This window comes from Meleagris gallopavo, chromosome 5, assembly GCF_905368555.1.
Source record: "Meleagris gallopavo chromosome 5, MGAL_WU_HG_1.1, whole genome shotgun sequence".
Classification (NCBI taxonomy): Eukaryota; Metazoa; Chordata; class Aves; order Galliformes; family Phasianidae; genus Meleagris; species Meleagris gallopavo.
The window spans coordinates 42,708,994-42,734,677 of NC_139408.1; the positions used below are offsets into that span (position 1 = coordinate 42,708,994).

At 38.5% G+C, this 25,684-nt stretch overlaps 1 protein-coding gene across 1 annotated transcript in view; it reads right to left on the bottom strand.

Annotated features, from left to right (window-relative positions):
- Positions 1-4,641: 4,641 nt before the first annotated feature.
- The window catches only part of KCNK10 (potassium two pore domain channel subfamily K member 10), a 62,140-nt gene continuing 41,097 nt past the window's right edge, over positions 4,642-25,684 (bottom strand). Inside the window, exons 5-7 of the mRNA XM_031553637.2 lie at positions 16,723-16,909; positions 13,761-13,903; positions 4,642-11,772 (exon numbers count right to left, since the gene is read on the bottom strand). Of these exons, the coding sequence (XP_031409497.1) occupies positions 11,149-11,772; positions 13,761-13,903; positions 16,723-16,909 (954 nt within the window). The 3' untranslated portion in view covers positions 4,642-11,148. The remainder of the gene's footprint in view (positions 11,773-13,760; positions 13,904-16,722; positions 16,910-25,684) is intronic.

Sequence of the window (25,684 nt, forward strand, 5' to 3'; positions counted from 1 at the left end):
ACTCAGAAACAGAGTATACATGGACTCTAAATGGAACCAAATGGATACCAAAGAAGAAAGTCTCCTAACACAGAGGAAACCCCACATATCCCTCCATTGCACTGTTTCTCATTTAACAATTAGCTTTGCAGTGCTCTATCATTCACCTATTTCAATGCCAATAAAATGTTCAAATCTTTGCCTAGCCCAAGGACGCTGACATATCTGAGTTTACTGCTTAAGAGATGACATTTCAACAAATGTTTTCTGACCGTCTGCTCTCAGGATACATATTGATTGTGACACAAGTTATTAATGATCGCATTAATGGACATGAAAATCTCCAAAGAGCCTGCAGTTCCTCTCTACAAGCTATTTTATTTTCCAAAGCTCTCAGAGATATTAGAGCTCCTTTTGTTTCCATAAGCACCTTCAGAGCTTCTATTTCTTAGATTAAACTGACCAGTAAACTATTGGAGTAACTAAGAAATGCTAGCACATGCATCCTTCTTACTGAGAGATAGTTTTGCACATGCAAACTATTTTTTATACTTTTTTCTTTACTTTTATACTTTTTTCTTTAAATCTTCTTTCAGTGACTCAAGGAAATCTTAACAAGCTGATTTTTCCATAATCTGGATGCTTGCTAGGAATTTACAATATGCCTTAATAACAAATAAGTCTATGAAGATCCATGCAGTATTTGAGGCAGCCATTGCTCAAAAAACAAAGCCTCAATAACATGAATACAATGGTCATCATCACATTCATAGAAAATACCTCAATTCTCTTGGCTTTCATAGTTACCCTTCACACTACCAAAACCTTACCTCAGCAACTACCTTGCAGGGAATTGATGTTAAGTTTACTATGGGTGGGCCCCTTGCTTGGAGTACTGAGAAGCAGATGAGCAGGAATAGGAAATCGACGATGGACAAGAGAAACTGACAAGTGAAGACTGAAGCTATTTTACTGTTGAGATAAATTGGCTCATTTAGGAACTGCCAAATAAGAGGTAAAGAGATCAGATTGCTTCAAAAACTACTTGCTAGTGCGTATGGCTAATCTATTAGTGCTTAGCCTGAGTAAGCTATTTATATTTCTCATTAAGCTATGAAAGATAAAACATCATCAACCTAAATGGTAATTTGTGTTTATAAGGCCAGAGAATAAAAGGTTAATTTGCCAGTTTCTTTTGAGAAACTTCAGGTTTCAGGGGTTTCTTCCTCTTTTTCTTCCCATGAAAAGTCCAGTTGTATCCTTCCCCTTAAACAGCAGAACTATGCTGCTTCATGTAAATTATTCTCAGCAGGCAGCTTTACAAGACGGAATCAGAGGAAAAGTATTACAATTGCAGCCAACAGGTTTTTCGTTGTTGTTGCTTTTTTATTTTTTAAACCTGACAAACAATGTTTCTTTTATAAAAGTTGCTACATCAAAATGAGAAGTAGAAATAAAATGAAGTAATTGGCTCCCCAACACAGCACGCATCCCACTCAAGATGTGACTGCTCTAAGAGTAAATCTAGGCTAGACAGCTGAGCAGGCAGGTGTTTTTGAGACTCCTGCAGCTGTAGGATTAAACACTTCAGTGTAAATATGATAGAACAACAAACATACATTTTTCTGAAGCTGTTATTCATTGTAAATCTTGGTGTTACTTAGAGAGTGTTTATTTCACTTGTAAGAAAAGACTGACTCCTTCTTTGTTTGTGCTTACACCCTCAGAAAATCTGTACAGATTGATACTAGAGATTAATAGCAGCTGGCCTTTTCCTTTCTGGATTAGCTCTGAAAGATTAACAAGAAAATAAGTACAGCAAATATGCCTTTATTTTCACTGGTATTGTCTGTAAAAACATGAAATGCCCAGGAATCCTGACGTATTTCATGGTGATAGTGTTTTAAGGAAAGGCATTTGGTCTACATAGTTTCTTTGTTCTTGTTTTTTCTAGCTTTAGTTGAACATGGAAGTCAATGGACAGCTTTTACAATCAGAAAGGTCAGCGCAGTGGAAGGAAGATACAGGAGCACAGTAACAAAGGAACTAGTGTGAACAGAATGATACAATGAAAAAGTACTTACTTGTTACTGAAGATCTAGGCTCACAAGAAAAATACCACCAGAGATCTTCCCATAGTTGCAGTCAGCCCTGAAATGAGGTCTAAGAGAGGTAGAGCCAGGCTCCACCCCTTCTGGTCACACAGCTGAATTGCCTTCACCTGTGCTCCCAGGGCTGACTGGGTCCTTTCCACAAGTGCTCAATCAATGATTCAGGCTGTGACTTAACAGTTACCACACAACTGCATCAAAAGACATTCAGATTTCTGTTTTAAAATCAGACTACTTTTGTCATTTTACACTTTTTTTTAATGTTGACTCTTGTGATGCTATCAAGGGAGCATCATCAAGAAAAACACCATCGCCTTGTGCCAGAAGGGGAAGAAGGAACAACTCGGAGGCAGTCCTACATGGAAGAGGGCTCTGTGAAAATGATCTAAAGCTTTGCTGGAAAGCGTATTGAAACGTGCCAGCCCAAGCAATGTGCTGTGTGATCTGTGTGGGATCTTGCATTGTGCACTATTCAGTTTTAGTATGTTTTAGTATATAAATCCTAAATTTATAAATTTTTGATGTAACTTTAATCTTTTTGCCACATTGTAAAAATTCATTATAAAAATACCTGACGTCATGCAAAACGCCAGACTGTACTGAGGAAATCATGGTTCAGCAAGAATATTTGTGCCACTCTTTGTATTCTGCATCCAGCTTTTGAAGCAGAAAAAAAATATTTCAGAACTTGTAGCAGAACCACCCTATTGTGTTTTTTTCTCATTATCATTCCCAGTCACCTCTAGGAGAAATTAGTGGGACAGCTGAACAGATTGATCAGCTTGCAGATCAAAAAACCTTCTGTGTACCCCAGGCAACAGATGACAGAGTCAGAGAAACAGCTGAGGCAAAATTCATGCCCTGGAAATGGGAGATCAGGTGAGCAGGCAAAATGAGAATTTGCATAAACTAGAAAGCACAAATATCCACTTAGAATCATAGAATCACAAGGTTGGAAATGACCTGCAAGATCATCTAGTCCAACTGCCCTCCCATTACTATTGCTACCACAAGCTACTAAACCATATCTTGTATCTCCTCATCCAGACACCCTTGAACACTGCCAGGGATGGCAACTCCACCACTTCCCTGGGCAGGCCATTCCAGTGTCTGACCACTCTCTGAAAGAAAAAGTTCTTCTTTATGTCTAACCTAAACCTCCTCTGGTAGAACTTGTGGCCATTTCCTTGGGTCCTGTTTGTTGCCTGGGAGAAGAGGCCAAACCCCTCTTCACCCCAAACCTCCCTTCAGGAAGTTGTAGAGTGCAATGAGGTCTCCTCTGATCCTCCTCTTCTCCAGACTAAACAATCCCAGCTCCCTCAGCCACTCCTCATAAGATTTGTGCTCCAGACCCCTCACCAGCTTCATTGCCCTTCTCTGAATTTGTTCCAGGGCCTCAATGTCTTTCTTGTAGTGAGGGGCCCAAAACTGAACACAATACTTGAGGCGCGGCCTCATCAGTGCTGAGTAGAGGGGGATGATGACCTCCCTGCTCCTGCTGGCCACACTATTTCTAATGCAGGCCAGGATGCTGTTGGCCCTCTTGGCCACCTGGGCACACTGTCTGCTCATGTTCAGCTGAGCATCAACCAACATCACCAGGTCCCTTTCCTCTTCACAGTCATCCAGCCACTCATCCCCAAGCCTTCTGCAAGAGTGATGCGAAGTAGCCAAAGTAGCACCAGTTAACAGGTGTGCTCATAAAAGAAGAAATAATTTGGAAATGGAGGGTGGGTTTTGGAGAAATATGACTTGTCTTACACAGGAAATGAACAAATAGCAAGAACAAGTAGGAACTGTATTACAAGTATATTAACAGTAGAAAAAATGCAGTATTAAGTCAAAGGAAGACTCAGCCAGGAGGGGCCTCTACATTCTTCGTAGAGAAGTATCAATCATACTTGCAGGAAGCTTTTGTCATGCATGTTATCTGACAGTGGACCCACTGCACCATCTGTTTGTGCAAATTATACCTGTTGGGAAACTGCCTCTGTTGCAGATTCCCAAGTTGATGAAAAAAACAAAGAAATAGGAAAAAAATTGTGGCCTCATACAGACTACGGTCAATGGGAAGACACCAAAAATCCTACAAATGGACATAAGATTTCACTGTAAAAGACAACCCCAACCTTGTCTGTGAGTCCCAAGGTCAAAAGGCTTCACTTCCTCCCTCCTCCTTTTTGCATTAGGAAATTCCTTTGGACATCTTGGCAAATATTTTCTATGAAGAGAGACTAGGAAAGGGAGATGGAGCCTCTTCATAGCTCTACTTCTTGCCTTCCAACTGCCTGGTTGCCAGGTGCAGAAACATGTAGAGATACAGCTGGCAGCTTGTGTCTCTTTTTAAACACAGAAGCCCAACACCACCATTTCCACTTCCCGAATTAGTGACCCAGAAAACACAACAATCTGGTCTGTCAAGCAAAGATAAAAGATAAGAGAGACAAACACAAATGCAAAGATCAGGAAATGGTGAGACTACCTGCAGTTCTCTGTTTTCCAGTGTAATACGCAGAAGATAAGATTAATTACAGCTTCTCTGTTTTTGTTGGATGATAGGAAAAAAGAGAGGGAGAAAAAAAAAAGGACAGGAAAGTTTTTTCATCATTCAGAAGGTCTTTGTTGCAATTTTTTTTTTTTAATCTTTGTAAAACATTACATCATAGAATAAAGACAATAGCAGCAAAACTTATCAAGATGGTACAAGCACATTCTGCTTTGTACCCTGGTAATGACATTTATGAAATTATCCCTTATCTGAAAATGCCTTCCAAAAGCACCATAAAATCTTACAGAGAGAAAGAGAGAGAGAGACAAAAGAGTAGACAGAACATCTTTGCAAGAAGATTTATCAATTGCTTATACTACAATTTGAAATTGATCAGGAAAAAAATAAATCAGCATCCCACCAAAACGTTTCCCAAAATTTTAGGAAAGGTTTTTTTTTTCTTTTTTTTCTTTCTTTTTTTTTAATGTAGGACTGAAAATGACTTATAATGGTTTCTCAGGTGAGTCTTCAAGATCAAGATCAAGTTCTATTAGAACTTGGAAAAAAATCAGTCTAAAATTACTTTGGAACACTGGCCTGAACAAATTCAAATTGTTGCAAAGCTGTGATCCAGACACAAATCCTGCTTTTTTCTAATAATAGTTACTACATGACTTCAGGATCTGGGAAACTGCTTAATGGTAGGATGAAGGCTGGTCTGTTTGGTTTGCATCTCACAACTGACATTGTAAGATTTTCCTTTTAAATGTTCAGCTCTCACAAGGAGAAAGAGTGTGTGGGTGGAATATATTTGAGAGACTAAAATATTCTCTTACATGCCACATATTACATGTCTGTAATTTGCTCTCAGAGAGTTCAGCCAAAAAAAGCAAACCCTATTTGCCTCAAAGAAGAACCTGCTAGAGATATATCTTCTTTCCCCAAAAGCAGCACCAGTATTTACTAGTGGTGAGACGAGAGCTGAGATGTGACTTTTTATGCAGATGTAAGGGAGCACAAAAAAACACATCTACCTGTATGGAATGGGAGGCATCACCGCTAAATGTGAGTTCCAAATCAAGTCATATGTGTCATGTGGAGGGCAGGCACGTGCATTTGCATGGCCTCTTTTCAGTCAGTTCCTTAGTATTCACCAGCACTGTGGACAAGACCTGACTTTAGAGTGACTTACTCAACCCAGCATGATCCTGCACACAGAGTATGTGTTGGCTTCAATAGCACAATCTCAAATTCTATTTTGCAACTACTTTCTCTTACTGTTTGATTTCAGCAGCATGAGTCAACATGGTCTAGCATCATTATGTACTTCAGTTGTGTTGGCAGGAAGAAAATATTATGTTCCAGATCATCAGTGTTATTAAATAGACTAACTGCTACTGGTAGGAAAGAAGATGGAGACCCTGGGAGGAATTAGGCTATCTAAAGGAAATTCCAAATCTACATTTTTGTGATATTTCAGGAAACTGGTTGCATACATAAATCTACAAGCCTCTATTTAAGTTCCACAGAGTTATTTGATTGGCATTTGTGTTTTGATTGATATTTAATTGCCTAGGGAAGCTGGGCTTATTTGTGTTTACTATTGATATAATTCTATCTCAGTAAGTTTGAATGGCACTTTAGAGTTAAAATAGCAGATCTTCACACTGAAAAGCTTAAAAATAACACACTAGCTCCACTTTACTGTGCCAACTTTGATGGGAGCAGATTTTGGCCTTAGATCAGACAAAGCATAGTTTAGAACATACAGATATATAGAAAGGACTGAAGCACATCCCAGTCACCCTTTTAATTCACATCTGTTTAGTAGAAGACTTCTTGTTCTAGTTTAGTATGCGGCATAAAATAAAGCTCAGTCTTTGCCTCTTATTTATTTTTAGTGGATGATGGGAAAAGTGAGACTAGCAGACGTCATGCTGCCCAACAGCACAAGTAAGCCCCTGAGAAACCAAAGCTGGCAAACAAACAAACAGCCCATGTACAGCATAAACACAAATTCGTAGGGAAAATAGAGGTTTCTTAAATACAGGATTTTTAACATCCTGTACTCACAGACATAGTTTTGTTCATTGTGGATTGCGGAGAATTTTGCAGAAAGACTCTGGCATAGCTCATTATTGGCTTTGGAAGAAGCAGACTTCTACTATAGACATCATAAAACCAGACAGCAAAAGCTCAGATGATTTATAATTTCACAGCAACTATCAAAATCAGATATGGTTCAGACTCTTATGCTAAACTTACAATAATGGCAGGACAGCCTCATTAGAAACAATATTAGACTTTTTTCTAAGCATTTTTAGGATAAGAATTTTAACCACAGAAACACTTGTTTGAAATGAGACTTTCTCCCAAGCTGTTATATACAATTAAAACCAAGAGATGGCCTTTACAAGGGGAGAAGCAAATTAAGACATTAAAATATCATTTTAGTTCTCAAACATTTCTGTCTGCTCCCCTATACAATACACCTTTTGCATTTCCAACATTGTTATAATAATGGATGTGTACTAAGGTATCTAACAAGCAATCACATGAGAGAAAATATTTACTCCAACAGTAGGTGGAAAGCTTTCTCAGCAAGTTTCACAGACACAGAAAAAGGGATGGGAGTATTTTTTTTCATGTAAAAGGTCATCCACTGCTCTGTTTCATATCTCATTAGCAGTTTATTTTGCATCAGCCTTTGTCCGTGAAACAATCATGTCTCAAACTAGAAGTTGCTGAAGACACAGTCTGATAAAATGTCAGCCAGAGACTTGTGCATATCATAGCCGGGCAAGTGAGCCACAGATACCATCAGCTAGAATCTGGACAGGACAGACAAAGAACTCAGAAAATTTAGAGATGAAAAATATGCGCATTATCTCATCAGAGCAGTCACTTCTGAATTTGGCCACTGAACACTGCTTCCTCAGTCTCTTTGTCCATGCTGGTGTGTTTTCCATGATTTGCCTACTAACTCCCTGCTCAAGTTCTACCAGATGACAGCTTTTGCATTACTTGCTGAAATACACTGGCTATGACTAAGATTTATTTTTCACATAGAAGAAATGCATCTCATATATCCTTACCTATCCTTAGCTGTCTATGGATCTATGCAGGACTTTTCCATTAAAGGAAAGCACTTCTTGTGAGCACAGCTCAGTTGAGGAACAAATAAAACTGCATGTATGATGTTGTGTTAGGCATTTGATAGCCAAGGAGAATTGCTAGTACAATCTGCATGTATTGTAGGCTTTCTGGTTCAGATGAGTTGCTCTTGTGTGCCTGATCCTCCGTGTAAGTCAACTGCAGTACCATGTAACCTGGCAGAAAAGGACCTAGGGATAATGGGCAATAGCTGGTTGAACATGATCCAGCAGTGCTCTCCGGTGGCAAAGGCCAGTGGTATCCCGGCTTGTATCTGAAATAGTGTTGCCAACAGGAGCAGCAAAGTGATCGTCTCCTTGTGCTTGGCACCGGTGAGGCCGCACTTCAAATTCTATGTTCACTGTTCACTTTTGGACCTCTCACTACAGGAAAGACACCGAGGTCTTGGAGTGTGTCCAAAGAAGGACAAGGAAGCTGGTGAGGGGACTGGAGCATGAGTCTTATGAGGAGTGGCTGATAGAACTGGGATTATTTGGTCTGCAGAAGAGGAGGCTCAGGGAGGATCTTATAGCTCTCTACAACTCCCTGAAAGGAGGCTGTACTGAGGACATCGGTCTCTTCTCCCAAACAAGTGAAAGGATGAGAGGAAATGGCCTCAACTCGTGCCAGGGGAGGTTTAGGTGGAATATTAGGAAAAATTTCTTCACTGAAAGGGCTGTGAAGTGTTAAAACAGGCTGCCTAAGGGAATAGTTGAGCCACCGTCCCTGGAGGTATTTAGATATGAGGACTTGTAGATATGGTACTTAGGGACATAGTTTGGTGGTACATTTGGCAGTGCTAGGTTAATGATTGGACTTGATGATCATTAGATGTCTCTTCCAACCTAAACGATTCTATGATTCTAAGATTTGCTTGCGTGTGGTGCTGGAGACACTATTTCACCCACACCCACCCACACCCAGGAGTGCCAGGAGGCCCAGAGTGTTCCTACACTGAACAGACCTAATTCTTGCTGGCCCTGCTTGCAGTATGAGGACATGCAAGGGTGGCTGCAAGCTGCGATCCATGTCATAGTACAGCAGAGCATAAAGCTATGGGGCATCAAAGTCTCCATCAGCAAGGGCAACTGTGGAGACAACTGAAACTTCCCAGCAGACCAGGCTCACCTTCCTGCCGCCAGCAAACTGAAGCCAGAATGCAGCTCTACACCCTAAGAGATAAATGAGTGACTTACGCAGAATGCAATTTCTGTTGAATCTTATTGAGTTAAAGCAATCCCAAATGACCTGAAAATTTTCAAATATTGTTTTTTTATCCTTAATGTTCAGACAGATAATGGAATTACAAAGATGATATTTCAAGTGAAGTAAAACAGCAGACAGAACATACTAAGAACTTCTTTCCTCCCCTGCGCTTGAGATACTTGGCTCACACCTGCAAATGGTGAAGAGCCAATCAGATATACAAATATGCATACTCAGAATTTGCATTTACATTGCCATGCTTCTATTCACAGCTATGGCGATCCTATTCAGGTGGCCAGTTGGATTTTGAGGTGATTCATTATGCACAGAATTCCAGGAACTACCACAGAAAATGGAGCATGCATTTTATATATTCAGATATGGGCATGCAATTCCAAAAGTCTGTGTCTGTATGACCTGCTAGTGTCCGTATATGTGACTAATAATGCTTACCATTGTATACCCTTATATCTATAAGCCTACAGATTAAATTGCAGGAGTGTTCAGGACTTTGAGAAGGCTTGGGGGAAGCATTGCTGGTGCAATCATGTATTTCATTTCCAGCATGCAAAATTGTCTATCTGCAGTGGCAAACACAGTAGCCCACAGGCTAAGACTACCAATACTCAGTGTTTTTTTGGTAATTCCTATCAGTTATTTTGCAGCCTTTTGTTTGAATAATTACTATGAAGTCTAGGGACATTTGTGTTTCTCTTATATGTCCAGACAGCACAAATAATTTTTTTTTAAATGCCCACAGTTTGGTTATGTTTCACTTTTGTTTAGGAATGCAGAGTGCTTGTGTTTAGATTTATCAAGAAAGAAGATAGCAAATGTCAAACAAATTTATACCTGAAAGGAAATAAAACAAATAAGTCAAAATAGTTGTTTAAAAAGTTACAAAATATGACAGCATTAATGGCACTTAAAGCTCTAAGCACTTAAAAGATTACCACCATATTTTCCATATTTTTCCCAACTTCCTTTCCTAAAATCTTCTTTATTTTCTTTTCTTTTTTTTTTTTTTTTTTTTTTTTTTTGGAGATTATGTCTGCAGCTCATGTCTAAACCCAAACCTAGCAAAGGGGGCATAGAGTCCTGAGATTCTATGGTTTCCCTGGCCCTCATTTGAATAATGTATACGCTCTTATGTCTATTTTTAAAAATTCAGATTCAGCTACAGAGAACAGCAGTTTGCTGACATGCAAAAGCTATAGCTTTCCTTTCCGTCTTCATAGTCTTACAGCATTAAAATTGAAGTTTATTTCAGCGGTAGAAAGTGTGAAAGAGAAATTCCTTTTTAAAAAAAGCAGTTGGCCCACTGTTTTATACACCTAGCCAAATATCAGTAAATTAATATTTCTCTTCTTTTAAACAACATAGCTCTAGATGTTGCAATTTCTTCATATGCACTTTCGTGCTGTGAGTTTACACTGAATATTTCCTATAGGAGAAAAAGATCCATTTGTTTCTTTTCTTTCTTTTTTTTTTCCTTTCTTTCTTTTTCTTTTTTTGTTTTTTAAATCACTGCATCACTGGTAAAGATGAATACCCACAGAGTTGTTTGTTTTGTTTTGTTTTCCTTTTTTAATGAAAAAAAGTAATCTGACCCTTGAATATGTCTGTGTTGATTTTTCAAACCAGCATCCAGCTGGTGGCTGCGTCCATTGACATTCTTTTGGAGTTTAGAAAGATAATGCATGTGGTTCAAAAATGGAAAAAAAATTTAGCTTGGATCACGTGCCAAAACGTAAACTAAGCCTTACTGAAAGTTTCTAGTTTGCTCCAATCATTTCTCCTCTTTTTAATCACCAGGGAAAGCCTTGATGAATACATACTCCATTACAAAGACACGTTCCGTTTCATTCCTTTCAAAGGCTCTTCTTATGTAACTACCCTTTGTCTAATATTATGCTGTGGTCATAGTACTCTGGTGGCATTGCCATAGTTCCGTCTCTTCCTCTGTGTCTTGCCCTGGTAGTCTTATACAGGCTGAAATTTCCATGTGCGTAGCTTTCTGTTGCCATTCTTCAGTGCTGTGTTCCTGATTTGTTTTGGCAGAGCAAGCTTGAGTCTTTATGGCACAGTGAAATATTCTTCGATGCTATATAATTCAGACTGAACAAGGAGTCTGTATAAGGCACGTGTCTCGATATATATATGTATATAAAAACACTAACATTGTTAATTCAAGTCAAGCATCTTTTACATTTAATTTCTGTCTTCAAGTAATGCTTTGTTTTCATGTTCCCTTTCTTTGGTTTCAGTGGGGATCACTCCATTCTCCAGGTCTGAGTGCTGCTGGATGCAGTTGGTCAGGACAGTAGTGCTAGAAGAGTTCTCAGAATTACACATCTTCTCAGTCTCTTCTTCCTTTTTTTCTTCGTCCAAGGAGTAGTTTCGGAAGGTCTCATAAATTTTACGCACATCCTCAGGGATGGTCTTTTTGAGGTCTTTGTTTTTCCTTTTGGTCATTTTAGCAGATGATCCAAATTTGTTAATGATGTTGTCCTCAGATGCCCCTTGCCCATGCTTGTGGAGTTGATCGGACCCTTTAAGGCGTAGGTTGTTAGGCCTGTTGTTGATGCTTTCCTGAGATGAGGCCTTGAAGCGTCCTGTTTCCAAGGCAGTAAAGACTGATCGCTTCTCTGGAGACAGCATATCTAAGGAATGGGCTCGCTGGTCCAAGCCCAGGCGTCGGCGCTCCATGCTCCGGATGGTGGCTGCCCTCTGAAGTTTGTCATGGATCTCCACGCTGAGCCGCCGCCGTGTCTCCCTGAACTCAGCTGTCACGTTTGCTTTCCACTCAGCTGCATGGGCTTTTATTTCTCCAACCTTCACAATAAGAAAAGGAAAGAATAAAAACAAAACAACAAAAATAAAATGGAATGACATTCATTTCTATTGAACAGTAGCACAAGAACGTTTTTTGTCTGGCATAGAATTGGAGACAAGTTTCAACTCCAAAGCATACATCTGGGCCCAATTTTCATCAGCACAGTGTTTATACTCAGACAGGCTTTAAAATTACCAACCAGTGACTAGTAAATGGCATATGCAGCATATCACTGGGCTGCCTGTTTCATATTTTGCTATCCTACACATTTTATAGCTGTGTTACTTGGGGAGAGCTCTTCATGCAAATCCCTCTCTGGTTAAGAACAAAATTCCTGATTTATAATGTCAGCAGTAGATGGTCAGGAGGAGGCAGAATTATTCACATATTTTTACAGTCATATGCCTTAGAACATTACAGCACCCAGTATAGCAATACAGGAATGTACTTTCCCATACTGCTCATGGTTCAGTCCCACTGAACGTTCTGTTCATTGCCACAAAGCAAATAATGTTGAGAGTATTGGGTAACTTCAAATACTCCAAAATCCTGCTGATACATCCAGTCTAGGGTAATTAATATTGGACAGTTCTGGCTGACTCTAATGGAGGCGTACATCACATAACTGTTCAAATACTACCACTCATGCCATCAATAAGCGCGCTGATTCATGAAAAAATTTTCAAAACACATCAGTGTTCTGCATGAGAACCATCAGCATGTCTTTAAATGTCTCACTGCTGTTCCATTTCACTGCTTTGCACCTGAGAGCACAATAATGACTAAGAGTAAAGCACTGACGTATTAATCAAGTACTTCTTCTGAAAAGGGGGAAAAAATGATAAATGATCAAGAAATATCTCTTTCAATACAGGCCTTTTCTAAAGTTCAGCTAAAGAAGACTAATTTCAGGAGTACAATGTCTGCAGCTGCTAAGATAAAGGGTGCCATGGTCTGAACTCAGTTTCTCCATTCAGTAGTCCACAGAGTATTATCTTTGGTTTCTTAAGCCAGACGAAATGGTCTCTACTTAGAACTGGATTAGCTGTGGTAGCAGGTATTGCTTATCCACCCTGGGAGCTCAGACTCCAACCTGTGGGTGCCACAGCCAAGCACTGCAGCTCTCTTGCTGCTCATCAGTCTGACAGCTCTTTGTGAAGCCTTTTTTATTCATCAGGATATACAGAGTCTCAGGCTGCACAACTGCCTTCATAAATGATAAATAACATTAACTCTGCCAAATTTTGGTTATTCTTGCTCTTTGGCTAACTCTGCCAGGTTAGCTTTGCTGAGGAATACAGGAAGAGGTTGCATTAAAAATTGAAATTATATTAACCCTCTGTCAACAGGCTTCAGGTTTGGAGGTATGATAATTACCTTTCATCTTCTGCTCTTATTCTGAGCATTAGCAATATTGTCTTTGGATCATGGAGAACATGATCAGAGTGAAATGAGCCACATTTTCCCTGATGTTGACAACTCAATGTCTTAATTTTTAATAATGCAGTACTCAATAAGAGACCTAAATCTAAACCTTTATTCAGAACCATATTCCTTGACATAGAGAAGGGTGGGAAAAATCAGTACAGAGCCTGAATTAAAAGCAAATTATTGTTTAATTAACAGAGCCAACTAATGTCTTAAAAATCCACACACCTCTAATTTTAGAGAGAACACTTAAAATTTTTATCACAGTTTTCTAACTCGCTTCAGAGTGAAGGCTGGCCTCTCTTCTTAATAAATGCAGACCTACTGGTGTGTTCTGTGTATTCAGTAATACTGACAGAGGTGTAACAACCTACCTTTGTTCAGTTGCTTTTTTCCACACTTTATGAAGGAGCTAAAGATCAGAGCTAAGAGAACACAAAAGGCTGTCAGTGGAGGCTATACTGAGCACTAGTCAAGCAGAGTCCTTTTATAGACAACAAGGAATCAGGCAATTAGAGCTCTCTTATAAAGTGACAAATCACTGTAATATTAGTCATACCTCTTCTTTTGTCTTCTTGGACAGGACCCTTAACCAGTCTCCAATCATACTCAAAACAGCAGCAAAATAGGCAAGGCCAACAAGGATCCAGAACCACACTAAAGGTTTATACCACTCTCGATAATGGATGTCAGCATTTCCTCCTGAAACAAGCATAAACTTCTCTTTAGGAAACATATGATGACAAAATTGACTATAAAATTTCTGCAATTCTGAGAAATTCCTGAAAACATTTCTTGATTCTTGCCAACACCAATGTACTTCTAATAAAAGATAAGAGATCTGTCAGGTGGGAGGAATAGACTGTTTTTAATTTAAGACTAGGAAATTACATACTGCTCTACTGCTATGTGACCTGCCAGAGCACCTAGTAAACCTCTTTCCTTATATTTCTGAGACAATTCAGAAGCAAGTCTCAAATTCCTGCTTTGATAATACATGCAACATCACAAATACATTCTCAAGAAAAAAATTATTACAATTTGCCTTCCTTGTTCTGAACTGTCTGCAGCCTGGTAGTTTGGAGACTTTACAGTTCAACCTTCTCAAACGATATTTTCCAGATTCTTTGGTTTTAAATAAAAGATTCAGAGATCTCTGTGTAGGAGACAGAAAAGTAACTTTCTCTACCAAATCAGGATATCTGACAGGAAGTCAAATCTATATCAGTTCTGATAATAAGGATATGCTGTCTGCTTGAATGTAAGTTATAGGGATGAATTCTCTGGCCAGCGACTTTAGAGGACATATGGATCAAATGAAGCAACAAATATCACAGAACAGTTGAGGACGGAAGGGACCTCTGGAGGTCAACCAGTCCAACCACACTGCTCAATCAGTTTTTCCTAGAGAAGATTGTCTTGGTTTTTTCTTTTATCTTCATATGGCACTGAAAAGATTTTAGGATTTTCCTCCAGTGAAGTACCCCAACAATACAGTTCAGAGTTTCCACCTGAGCATTTTGCAAGCATTTCAGATTTCAGTTCTATAAGTATTTTAATTTTATCCAGACTGAGCATGAGTGTGTGTAAAGCAGCTGAACATTCTCAAGAAAGCTCAGACATTTGAGTATTGGCAGGGACTCAAATATGTTTTTGATGTTGCTCTCTCCTTATACACTGTATGAATCACTCTCTTTTTCTAGTCTTCAAGAGTGTAAAACAATAGTAGATGGGGACTGTTGCTATGGTACAATGAGGCTATTCTAATCATACACGTCCCTGCAGAAGCTTGTTATGGAGCAGATTGTCTGGGTCTGTTTTACAGACTAATGAGCCAACTGAGAAAATATGAGACCACTTTTTTCAGCCTATAAAATATTCTGGTTTTTTTTTTTTTTTTTTTTTCAGACTACAGCTATAATTGTATTTCCAACAGTAGAACAAAAACTTTCCCAGTTTGCCAAGAATTGAGACATATTTTAGTGGAATAAATCAGTGTAGCTTCACTGATGCTGCTTTATCCAATACGGCATAACATTTTCTCTTTGATGTTGAAGGGGTAGAGATACGGAGATGAAAGTAACAGAAAATAAAAGTAACAGAAAATCTTTCTCAAAAGCAGCAATGAAACCCAGATTTCCTGGTGATCACCTGCCTTAAGCTCTTATCATGAGCTCATCTTTGAAGTTTTCTCATTCAGGGTTTCGATTTTTGAAAAATTCTGGTTAATAGCCACCCAGCCGTGGATTATATTATCTTGATTATGATTAATATATAGCAATTTAAAATTTAGTACTCTGTTGATTTTTTACAAATATATTATTCAAAAAAACACTAACAAAGCGTACATGCCTAAGAAAAATATTGTTAATTATACTATGTTTTGATACCACAAAGCCAGAATACCAGTGAGGTTCTCTTCATACTTAAGTGGTTAAAGTGGACTGAGTTCATACAGTTACTTTTAAATCTGGATTCTCGTGAAATATTTTTTTCATATCTGAGGCTTTGTTTAGTGCCAATTTTTCCTCAGTATTTCATGTTTTCTGTACTACTACATCAGAAATAAAAGAGGGTGATAGTGTTATCTACAAAAAGACTGTCTTTGCTATTTAGCAAAGAAAACTTTACATATCCTTCTTTCTGCCTTTGATGTTTTTGCTCATTGGTATTTCAGTGATGTCTAGAAAATAACAAAACAGAAGCATTATATGTCTATGCGTCTTAATGCCTATAATTAGTATCGCTAATAATCCAATAATCACTAGTAATCCAATAGTGAGGAAAGAAAGCTCATTTATTTAAACCATTTTTTCTTAGCAGAACAATAGAGCAAAATAAATTCTCTCATCTCTGTAACCAACAATCCTTACTCTCTCCTTGGCAATTGGTATGGATGGATATTTATAGTTCCAGATAGTACTATATTCATCTAAGAGAATAACTTCCTAGCACTGAGCCACACATGCTATTAGACCTTGCTTGATGTAACAGGGCAGCTGCAATGTCAAAATTCCTGCCAAGGCTACAGAACAAAATCCAGCTTCTGAAATGCTGCAGATCCTGCAAAAGAAGAATTTAGCAACTCTCTACTGTGTCAGACCAGACATTTTCCAGTCTTAAAGCTCAGCTCTACTTTGTAAAGCTTTGTCCATTCATCATTTTGGCTATTTGCTTCAGCAGTCAGCCTCAGCTTGAGACCTAATGGACTAATACAAATTTTGAATTCAATAGGAAAGTCATTTGACTTGTGCATAATTCATTGCATGATAAGGGGTAATCAGGACTTCCCAGACTCCTGTTATCTACACTGCTGAAAGCTTGCACTCTGCAGATGGCAAGGCACCTGGCTTTTAAACCAGTCTGGAGTTCTCCATGTTATTGCACAGTAACCTCAACAGAAATATCTGGCTTCATTTCTCAGGATATAATAAATTGTAAAAAGCTTCCTCTCCTTACCAAAAAACAAATTCTAAGAGCCAAGGCCCTCATACATATAATCTAGGCTCAGTGCTGCTCACCTGCTACAAAGTCACCAAAACCAACAGTAGTCAGAGTGACAACCACAAAGTAGATGGACTCCAAGGCTGTCCATCCCTCGATGTGTTTGAAGATAACAGCAGGAATGGTCACAAAGACAATGCAGCCAGCCAGGATGAAGAGGATGGTAGAGATCACCCGGATTTTTGTTTGGCTCACTTGTTTTTTCTAGAGAATGGACAAAACAAAGGAAAAAAAAGTATGTTATTGGAACTGTATAGTTTACATTATGAATGGCAGACAGATCATGCTGTTATCATCTGGTATTTCAATTTCTGTCATTTGTGAGCTTATTAAGTAGAACCCAACCCTTCCTCTCACTTGGTAAGAACCATCCCTGGAGAACAGTGAACTCCTATGGTCTGGCCACAGAAAAACGGTGATTACCCTTTTCCTAGATAGTCACTAATCTATGAGAAACACATCCTGGAAAACTAGTTCTGAGTTTCAGAAAGGCCCAGTACACCCCAGTTTGAGTTCAGTGTTTAAAAGAAGGTGTGCATTCACACCACCAAAGATATAAGTCCACACAACCTCACCAGCCCTAAGTGCTCAATGAGGAACACCAAGACTAAAACGAAAATAAACATATATTTTTTTCTCAAAGAAGAAGGAAAAAAAAAGCTATTTTATTTACTAATAATTCATGCTTTGGGTTATGCTACTTTATTTACAAATAAATCATGCAAAAGGCTAACCTTTCTCTCTGGAATTCCAGCTTGCTTTCTCAATTATGATGGTATAATATAGCTATTTCTGGATTTCAGGACTTCCCAATTCACACCAAAAATACAGGCTTTATGTCAAATACTAAATAACATGAGATAAAATTACCTACATAAATCCGTGCTGGAAAGCTCTTAAACAAATACTGAACATGTTACTGGATGCTATAAACTGAATACAAATACAAGCAGTGTAAGTGCAACATTTTGCACACCTATCATATGAACTCTCACTTCATTCAGCAAAAACTTGGATTTCATTTTCAGCAATACTGATATAAGTCTGGATTAACACAACCAATTCTAACATATTTATTCCAGATTTTCTGTGTCACTCTTAAATGAACTCAGAGTTTAATAAAGTTTCATGAGAAAGATGAAATCTAGTTTAAAAAAAACTTATTATGGGTTAATTAAAGTGACAATATCAATTCTGTATCTATCCTGGGAAAGGAATGTGGAGTTCAGCATGAGTTACTTATTACTAATGATAGAAAAAAGAGTGGAAGAAATGCTGTATTAATCTCTACCAGATATTCAAGACCACTTGTTCATGAGCTATGAATTCAGTCAAAGGTGTGGTTTTGTATGTTTTTTTTCATGTTTATTTTTTGCCTTTTTTTATGTAAAAATGGTAACACTGTTAATGAATGTGCATAAAGACCTGACTCATGCCTATTGTGCACCTTGGTCACTTGCACAAAAGCAGAGCAGATGAGGTTCTTTATATTCTTCTTATTCTTCCACTGGTACAAATGAATCAGAAAACTATGGTGAATAAAGACAACATTTTCAAAGATACTGAGAAGGGCAGAACAGCATGACTCAAAAGCAGAATTACTTACTGGACAATAATGCATGAAATTCAGGATACAAGTGAAAAGGGGGACACTTTGTAGTTAAGCACGCATTCTGAAGACATTCAGGGTGTAAATACTATAGATCCAAAAAACACTAAGGCACAAATGTTGTTACAGTAATCCCATATCAAAAAAGTTTGGTTTGGATGTTTTTCCTGTGGATGGATTTGGCTGTGCTATTTCCCATAAAAAGAACATCATTATGTGCTACACATTTTCTGAAGAATAAGGAAATGGCACTTCTACATTCCAATTTTGGCACAGTTAGATTACATTGGACTATATTAGCCTAAAGATTGCAGTATTACACTGTAACAAGTTATTATTAAAATATAAATACATATATACTATATAGATACATTAAAGGGTGAAAAATCTGAAAATGTTCATGCCTCAGGTTTTGAATTACATAGTCTGAAAAATTAAGCTTGTACTTTCACAAGAAGAGAAAAAAAAACCCACATGGGTTCTGCAAAAGAAATATTTTTTCCTCAGGACAATATATTTCATAGGAACAGACATCACTTGTTGATACGTTTGTTCTTCTTCAAGCCTTATGTCTTGATCACCATAATGTAGAATTGGTGGTTTCCCACTTGCTTGCTATTCTGATGAACTCATGACTGCTTGTATTAACTAAACAGTGAACCAACTTTAACATAAGGGAAACAAACAGTTCAGCTGAGCATGACCTAAAATGTATTAGGTTAGGGCACTCCACAGAAGTGGCACTCCTGCCTTGCTATAGCTAAGCCAAGCCAAGCCCAGGTCTCTCATATTCTCTAACCTTTAAGCTGTTGTACAAAAGATGACAATGACCTCCAGATCAGGGTTGAACCATATGCCTCTCCTGCACAGTATAAATAGACATCAAAGGTCAACCACTTTGTCCTAGTTCCTTAATTCCAGTTCCTCAACAGCAGCTGCCACAAGCATAGATATAGGCATTTAATTCCAGGTGCAGGGTTGCATGCCACACACCCACACTTTCCTCAAGAGACTGGTTTTGATTTTCCCATTCAGCATGCAGCTCTTATGGACCACAGCTTTAGGAACCTACCTCTCCCCGTGTAGGGAATTTTGTCATCTGTGTCATTTTTGTGAATCTTATTCACAGAGCCAATTTGTTTAATATGCAGCCTCATACTGAGCCTCAAATGTGCCTTTTAACATTTAATCCATATTGTGTAAGAAATGTCTAGGCTGTCGGTTCTCAGAAGAAGGGACCATGCTTCATCAAGACTGCTCCTAGCAAAATTTAAGAAATAGAACTAGTTTGTCAAACTGGTAATAACAATTTCTAACCAGTAAGTTAGACATCATAAATACAATTAGCTATTCTTTCTTGTCATTATGAAAGTTTATCATCACATGATTTAGAAGGAATTTCTGCCTCTACTTCCTCCTAGCCAGCCTTGTCTTACGGATCTCCATAAAAGTACTCCAAATAGACTCTTCAAATACTGCAAGTTTTTGCAGTATTTTTGGTGTATCTGAAAAAAAGAAAATTAGAACTATCCTATGCTCCCATAGTATATGAATTTCTGACAACCTTGTGGAAACAATTTTCTACCTGTACACTGGCTTTACTAGCAAACAAGAATGTATTTAGGATTCTGACAGGGAAAGAACATTCTCTTCTAACAGTACACACAATATGGGGCCGAACACCGAAGAACAAATATCTGAGCATCTCCAGGCAGGCTAGCAGAACCTTTGAGCCCATTTTGGGACATAAATGCAGAATTATCTACAGCAGTCAAAATGAAACAGTAAGAGAGCTCTCTCTCTGTGAAAGGTAATTCATGTCATAGTGGAGTCAGTTAAACAAAAACACTTGTGAAATAGATGTTTTCTGCTTTTTTAAAATATTGTTTAATCAATACGTTCTTTCCAATTGATGAAACACATATTTGTGAAACATTCATCAAGTATAAATGAATTAGCGCCTATTAATAAGAGAGGCTTCAATTTAAATCCAACTAGAGCAAATCTGAAGAAAAAAAAAATGATTAAAGGAAAAATCTATGGAAAGAGTTGGGTGTTTTTTATGATATAACAACCCATAAAAATTCATCTCCATTTACTCATGAAGGTGTTCATTTCACTCTTAAAGTAGGTAAGAGCTAAACTGGCCACATCACAGAATCATGGAATATCCTGAGATGAAAAAGACCCACACTGAGTCCAGCTACTGAACCCACACAGAATAACCCAAAATCCAAACCGTATTTCTGAGAGTGCTGTCTAAATGCTTCCTGCACTTTTCCAGCTTTTTGCCATGACCACTGCCCTGCAGAGCCTGCTCCAGTGTCCAACAACCCTCTGGTGCAGAACTTTTTCCTAACCCCCACCTGACTCTCCTGACACAGCTCCATGCTGTTCCCTTGAGTCCTGTCACTGTCATTAGAGAGATCAGTGCTGCTCCTCCACTCCCTCTGATGAGCTGTAGGCTGCCATGAGGCCTCTCCTCCACTCTGGAGTGAACAAACCAAGGGCATCAGCTGCTCCTCATACATCTTGCTCTCTAAATCATCTTTGTGGGCCTCCTTTGGATACTCTTTGAATAGTTTTATATCTTTTTTATATTGTGGTGATGAAAACTGCTCACAGTGCTTGAGGTGATGCTACAACAGCACAGAGTAGAGTGGGAGAAAGATTTGAATCATCTTGCTCATATTAATTAAAGAAACTGTCAGCTTGCTTTAGTTTCAAGAGAGGTTGGGGCAGACATTCTCATGGAGAGACCCTTATCAGTGAAAATTAGATCTTCTGCATCTTCTTCATCCTCAACTGTTACTTTGCTTGCTTTTCCCTTTTTTTCTATTACATACACTGTGATTTTACCAGTTTCAGACCTATCCAATAATTTCAGAAGTTAAGAGGAAACTATTTTTTTTTCCCTCTCAGGTCCTACACATCTATGCTGATTAATAGGATTCTTCCAGGGCTACTGTCCTTTTCAGGTAGATTAACTTAGTTACAAATGTTCTGACCTGCTCAGTGTCAACAAAAGGACCGAACACGGTTCTTATCTTCCCAGACTGAGACAACAAAGATGACAGATTCATTGAAAAAGGAGTAGATTCTTTTCCAAGTACAAGACATTAAGAATGGGAGTATAAGATACTACAGTTACTTTTCAGACTAGAGAAAATGCTAAATATATGGCAAATTACACTACATTTCAAACATGCTTGTTCCAAGACTTTGTAGTGTCACCTCTTATTGCATAGAAACTAGCGCAACATACCGTACTACTCAACTAAAAATATCACTGGAACATTTGCTGCCTTACACTGAGCTCATATGTTACCTCTGTTTTCCAAAGATTTTATTTTCTGAATTCCTGACAAACATCCCCAGGACTTCAAACAAATTATTTACCTCTTTGGCTAGTTGAACAATGTTGTATTTTTAGTGCTAGTATACTGCGCCTTCACAGAAAATGCAATCCTTGTCTCTACACCAGGCACTGCATTTTGGAACATTCCTCCAAAGAAAACATATTTTTTTAACACTTCTTTTGTCCCCTTTGCCTACTGCTAACTTTATGCCCTCTCCCATGCTGCCAAATATTCTTGGAACAAATTCTCTCTTCCTGCACACTAATTAAGCAGCTTGTCTTCTAAATCATTTCCTCCAGATCAAAATATTTTAACAAAAGAAAAGCAAGTCTTTGTATTCAAAACATAAAACAGAATATCGCATATATCAGTCCTATCTTTTCTTCTGCCACAGAGAAAGGCCTAACTATGTCCATAGCAAAAACATTTTTGGCAAGCTAGTTCAGATGCTGCCAATAGTCATAGGTCCACAATGCTTGCCTTTTTGATCAGTTAAATGGAAGCCAGTCCTGATCCATCACCTGGGCACACATCTTAGTAAGGTGCTCTGCCCATCTCAACACAAAGATTGGAACAGCACCAGGCAATCATGGGTCACACTGAGTTTCTCATCAACAAACACTCTCTAATCCTTTTTTTCAGGGTTACTCTCCATCAAACATGTTATAAGCAATATACTCTTCCTCCTATTTTAATCACTAGGCTATAGAACTTTGCACTTTTTTGATTTAACAAATGATGATGAGTGCATTTTTTCTATAATCTAATGTTTGTCCTCCTTTGCTTTGCTTCTTAGAGCAGAAAAGATTTCTTTCAAATGCTTGGGTTGAGGCTGGAAAAGAACTTGGGGGGATAAATGTTTCCACAACAGTCCAGTAAGTAAAGCTGGCTGTCTCCTTTTCTGATTTTACCGTAATGTAATCAGTTCTGCCAGTCTCACTGATCTTGAGGACACCTAATGAATGGTCCCTCAGGACACTGCCAACATGACAATCCTCATAAATCCCATACAGGCTGGCACTTGAAATCCCCACTCAGCTGTTTTGGATGTAAGTGGCAATGTTTTGATACCAGGGGTAAGGAGAGGCCAGGGCTGCTTCGTGTAGGATGCACTGGGTTCCAGCTGGATCCAACTGTGCCACTGCAATCCAGGGCCAGACCCAGCAGCCAAGATGGTGGCACCTCTGGGAAATAAATATTTTAAAAAAAATAGAAATGCCATAAAGGGACAGGAGGAGGAAAGAGAGGAGTTAAGGAGGGAACAAGGTTGAGAAGTGGGAGGTGCTCCAGTGCAGAGCAGGTACTTCTGTGCAGCAATTGCAGCCCATGGAAGATCAGCACTGGGGCAGTGGAAAAGAGTGAGACAGAAAAAGCAGCAGAGATAAGACACTGTGCACTGGCCCTGTCCTCCTGCACTGCATGCTGACACAAAGGAAGGACTGTGTATGACTTGTGATAATAATATGTGTGGAGGAGATACATCTGAAATGAAGTGAGTTGAAATGGAGTGAAGTTGAGTGAGCCTGGGGAAGAGGGATGAAAGACATTTTGAATGTTTGTCTTTTTATGTTTCCAAATACCCTTAGTTATGAAATATTTATGCTAATTGTCATTAAATTAATTTAAATTCCCCAAGTCAAGTACTTTTTGCATGCAGCAATACATGGTGATATTCCTGTGTTTATTTTAACATACAAATTTTCTTTCTCTTGCTTTCCTATTTCCTCCACCAGGAGGGAGGGAGCAAGCATCTATGCAAGCAGCCAGGGAAAACTCACAATATCAATGAAGAAGGCAAATCTCTTTGAAAGCCTAGAAGTAGAATCCCATACAACATATCCAAAATATACATATGACATTTCAGACACTTCCATGAGTTAAGAATGGTGGTTTGAGCCATTCCACTAGACAAGCTTGCCCCTCATCTGATGAGCTCTCTTGGTGCCTCAGTGCTATTTCAATTCTTGTGTTTTACAAAGTACATTGCTACTGTATCAAAAGAAGTTGCAAAATCCATCCCCTATTTCTTAGGTATAGCAAGTACCATAGGAGAAATGGATATTAAAAGCTGTAAACACTCATATTTGTTACTAAGCTTGGTAGAGACAATCCTGAATACATATGGGACACAGGTCAGGATAAAGAAGGATTTATTTTTTACATAGCTGTTTTTTCCCATAAAACAACACTTCTGCAGGGTGTTTGTCTAGATCCAGATGGAATACGCAGCAAGCTTTTCACAGGGTAGCAGCTTTCTCAAATGTTATTTTTGTAAACTGTTAGGCATGGATCTTGCTGCAGTCATAATGTAAGTACTGATATTGTGTTATGAAAATACAGAAACACTGCTATGGAAATTTTCTAGGCTCAGTGTATCTCTTTTCTATCTTCTTTCTCTCACAAGAAAGCACAGTTAGGGATTTTTGATATGCATCAACTAATTTCATCAAGGTGCTCGTCATGCTACTGAGGAAACAAAAATAACAATAATGAGCTCAAACTTCTGTTCTGGCTGATCTCTATACAGGCCCAGAAAAAAATAAATGTGGAATAAGAAGGATCCATTCTGCATACACTATTCTCAGACATTGGAGCAGACAGAGGGCAACAGAAGCTCATGACACAGATCTAAAGAAATTCAAAGGATGCATTCAAAGGCCAGATTTGGAGTATGCTGCTTCTTTCCTCCATCCTTATGCTCCTTTTTGAATTATAGCTACATTCCCTGCTTCCAGAGAGTGCAGAATGAGTTAATAATGGTTCTTCTGCATCGGTTCCCTTTACCTGAAAGAATTTTAACTTGCTAGTTCTGGAAACCTTGATTTTGATAAGTGCTGAGGCAATGCTTTCTTCTTTTTCATCCATGCAACTCTGCAATTCAGGGCAAAATTAAAATGCAGTTATGATAGAGCAAAGAAAAGTGCCATATTGCAGCAAGGCTAAATTTATTAGTATATGCTCAAAATCTAACTATGAAATGTACCGAGACAGAAAAACACTTACTGTATCTAGATCAATGAGAGATCCAGTTATCTACAGCATGATGTGGCCAATTTCAACGACTTAGCAAAAAACAGAAATTTGATATTAGTGTTAGAATTTTCTCCAGTTTGCAGAGTGGAGATATTTTGTATTTCTTTTATTAACTCTGCTTGGGCTTTGATTTTTTGCTGTTATGTTTTCTGCTCTTCATACTACTGAGTATTCAGAATATTGTCTCCATGTTACAACTTTCTCCCTGCCTCTACCAGCTTTCTTCAACATTTTGCAGGAGCTGCCATTGCTATGTGCTTAGAGTTCAAAGTTAAAAGGAAAGCAGGAAACACTGTTGAAAGAAAAGAGCTGGCATAGAGAGAGGGATGCATCAAATACTTCGCTTCACGGTTCAAAACATTTCTTGTTGCCACAATGACGTGTATGTGTATAAGCTCTGGAAATATATGCATGTGTAAAATGCATTGGAGTTGTTAATGTGACAGCTTGATAATCCTCAAAGGTGAAGACGAAATACACAAAGCAATGTATTTCATGGGAAAGATCTGCTTGCATCTAAAGAGGTTTACTTCCAGTGTTCTCCACTGAAATTAAAATGACTAATACTAATTCCAGTAGTAGTCAGCATGAGTAACCTTACCCTCCAGAATAGTGGTTCCATTGGGTTGGACTCGATGATCTCTAGAGATTCCTTCCAGTTCTGTAATTCTGTGATAAAGAAGGACCATTTATCTATCTACCTTCCTTAAGAAGAAATTTGGAATTCAGGCTCTGTGTAGAAATGCAGAAGGTGGACAGGTCTAGAAGGCCTTACAGAGATGTCAAGATCTGTACCTAACTCTTCAGGAAAATATTAACCCTTAAATTGGGTTTTGCAAGCGTTTGTTGACTTGAAGAATTAAAGAAAGACATGCTCCACAGCCAGCTGAGGTAAGCTTTAGAGTCTGAACTGATGTTTGGCAACAAAGGGCTTGGGGTAAAAACAAACCTCCAAAAGGTTTGCTGCATTTGGGTTAT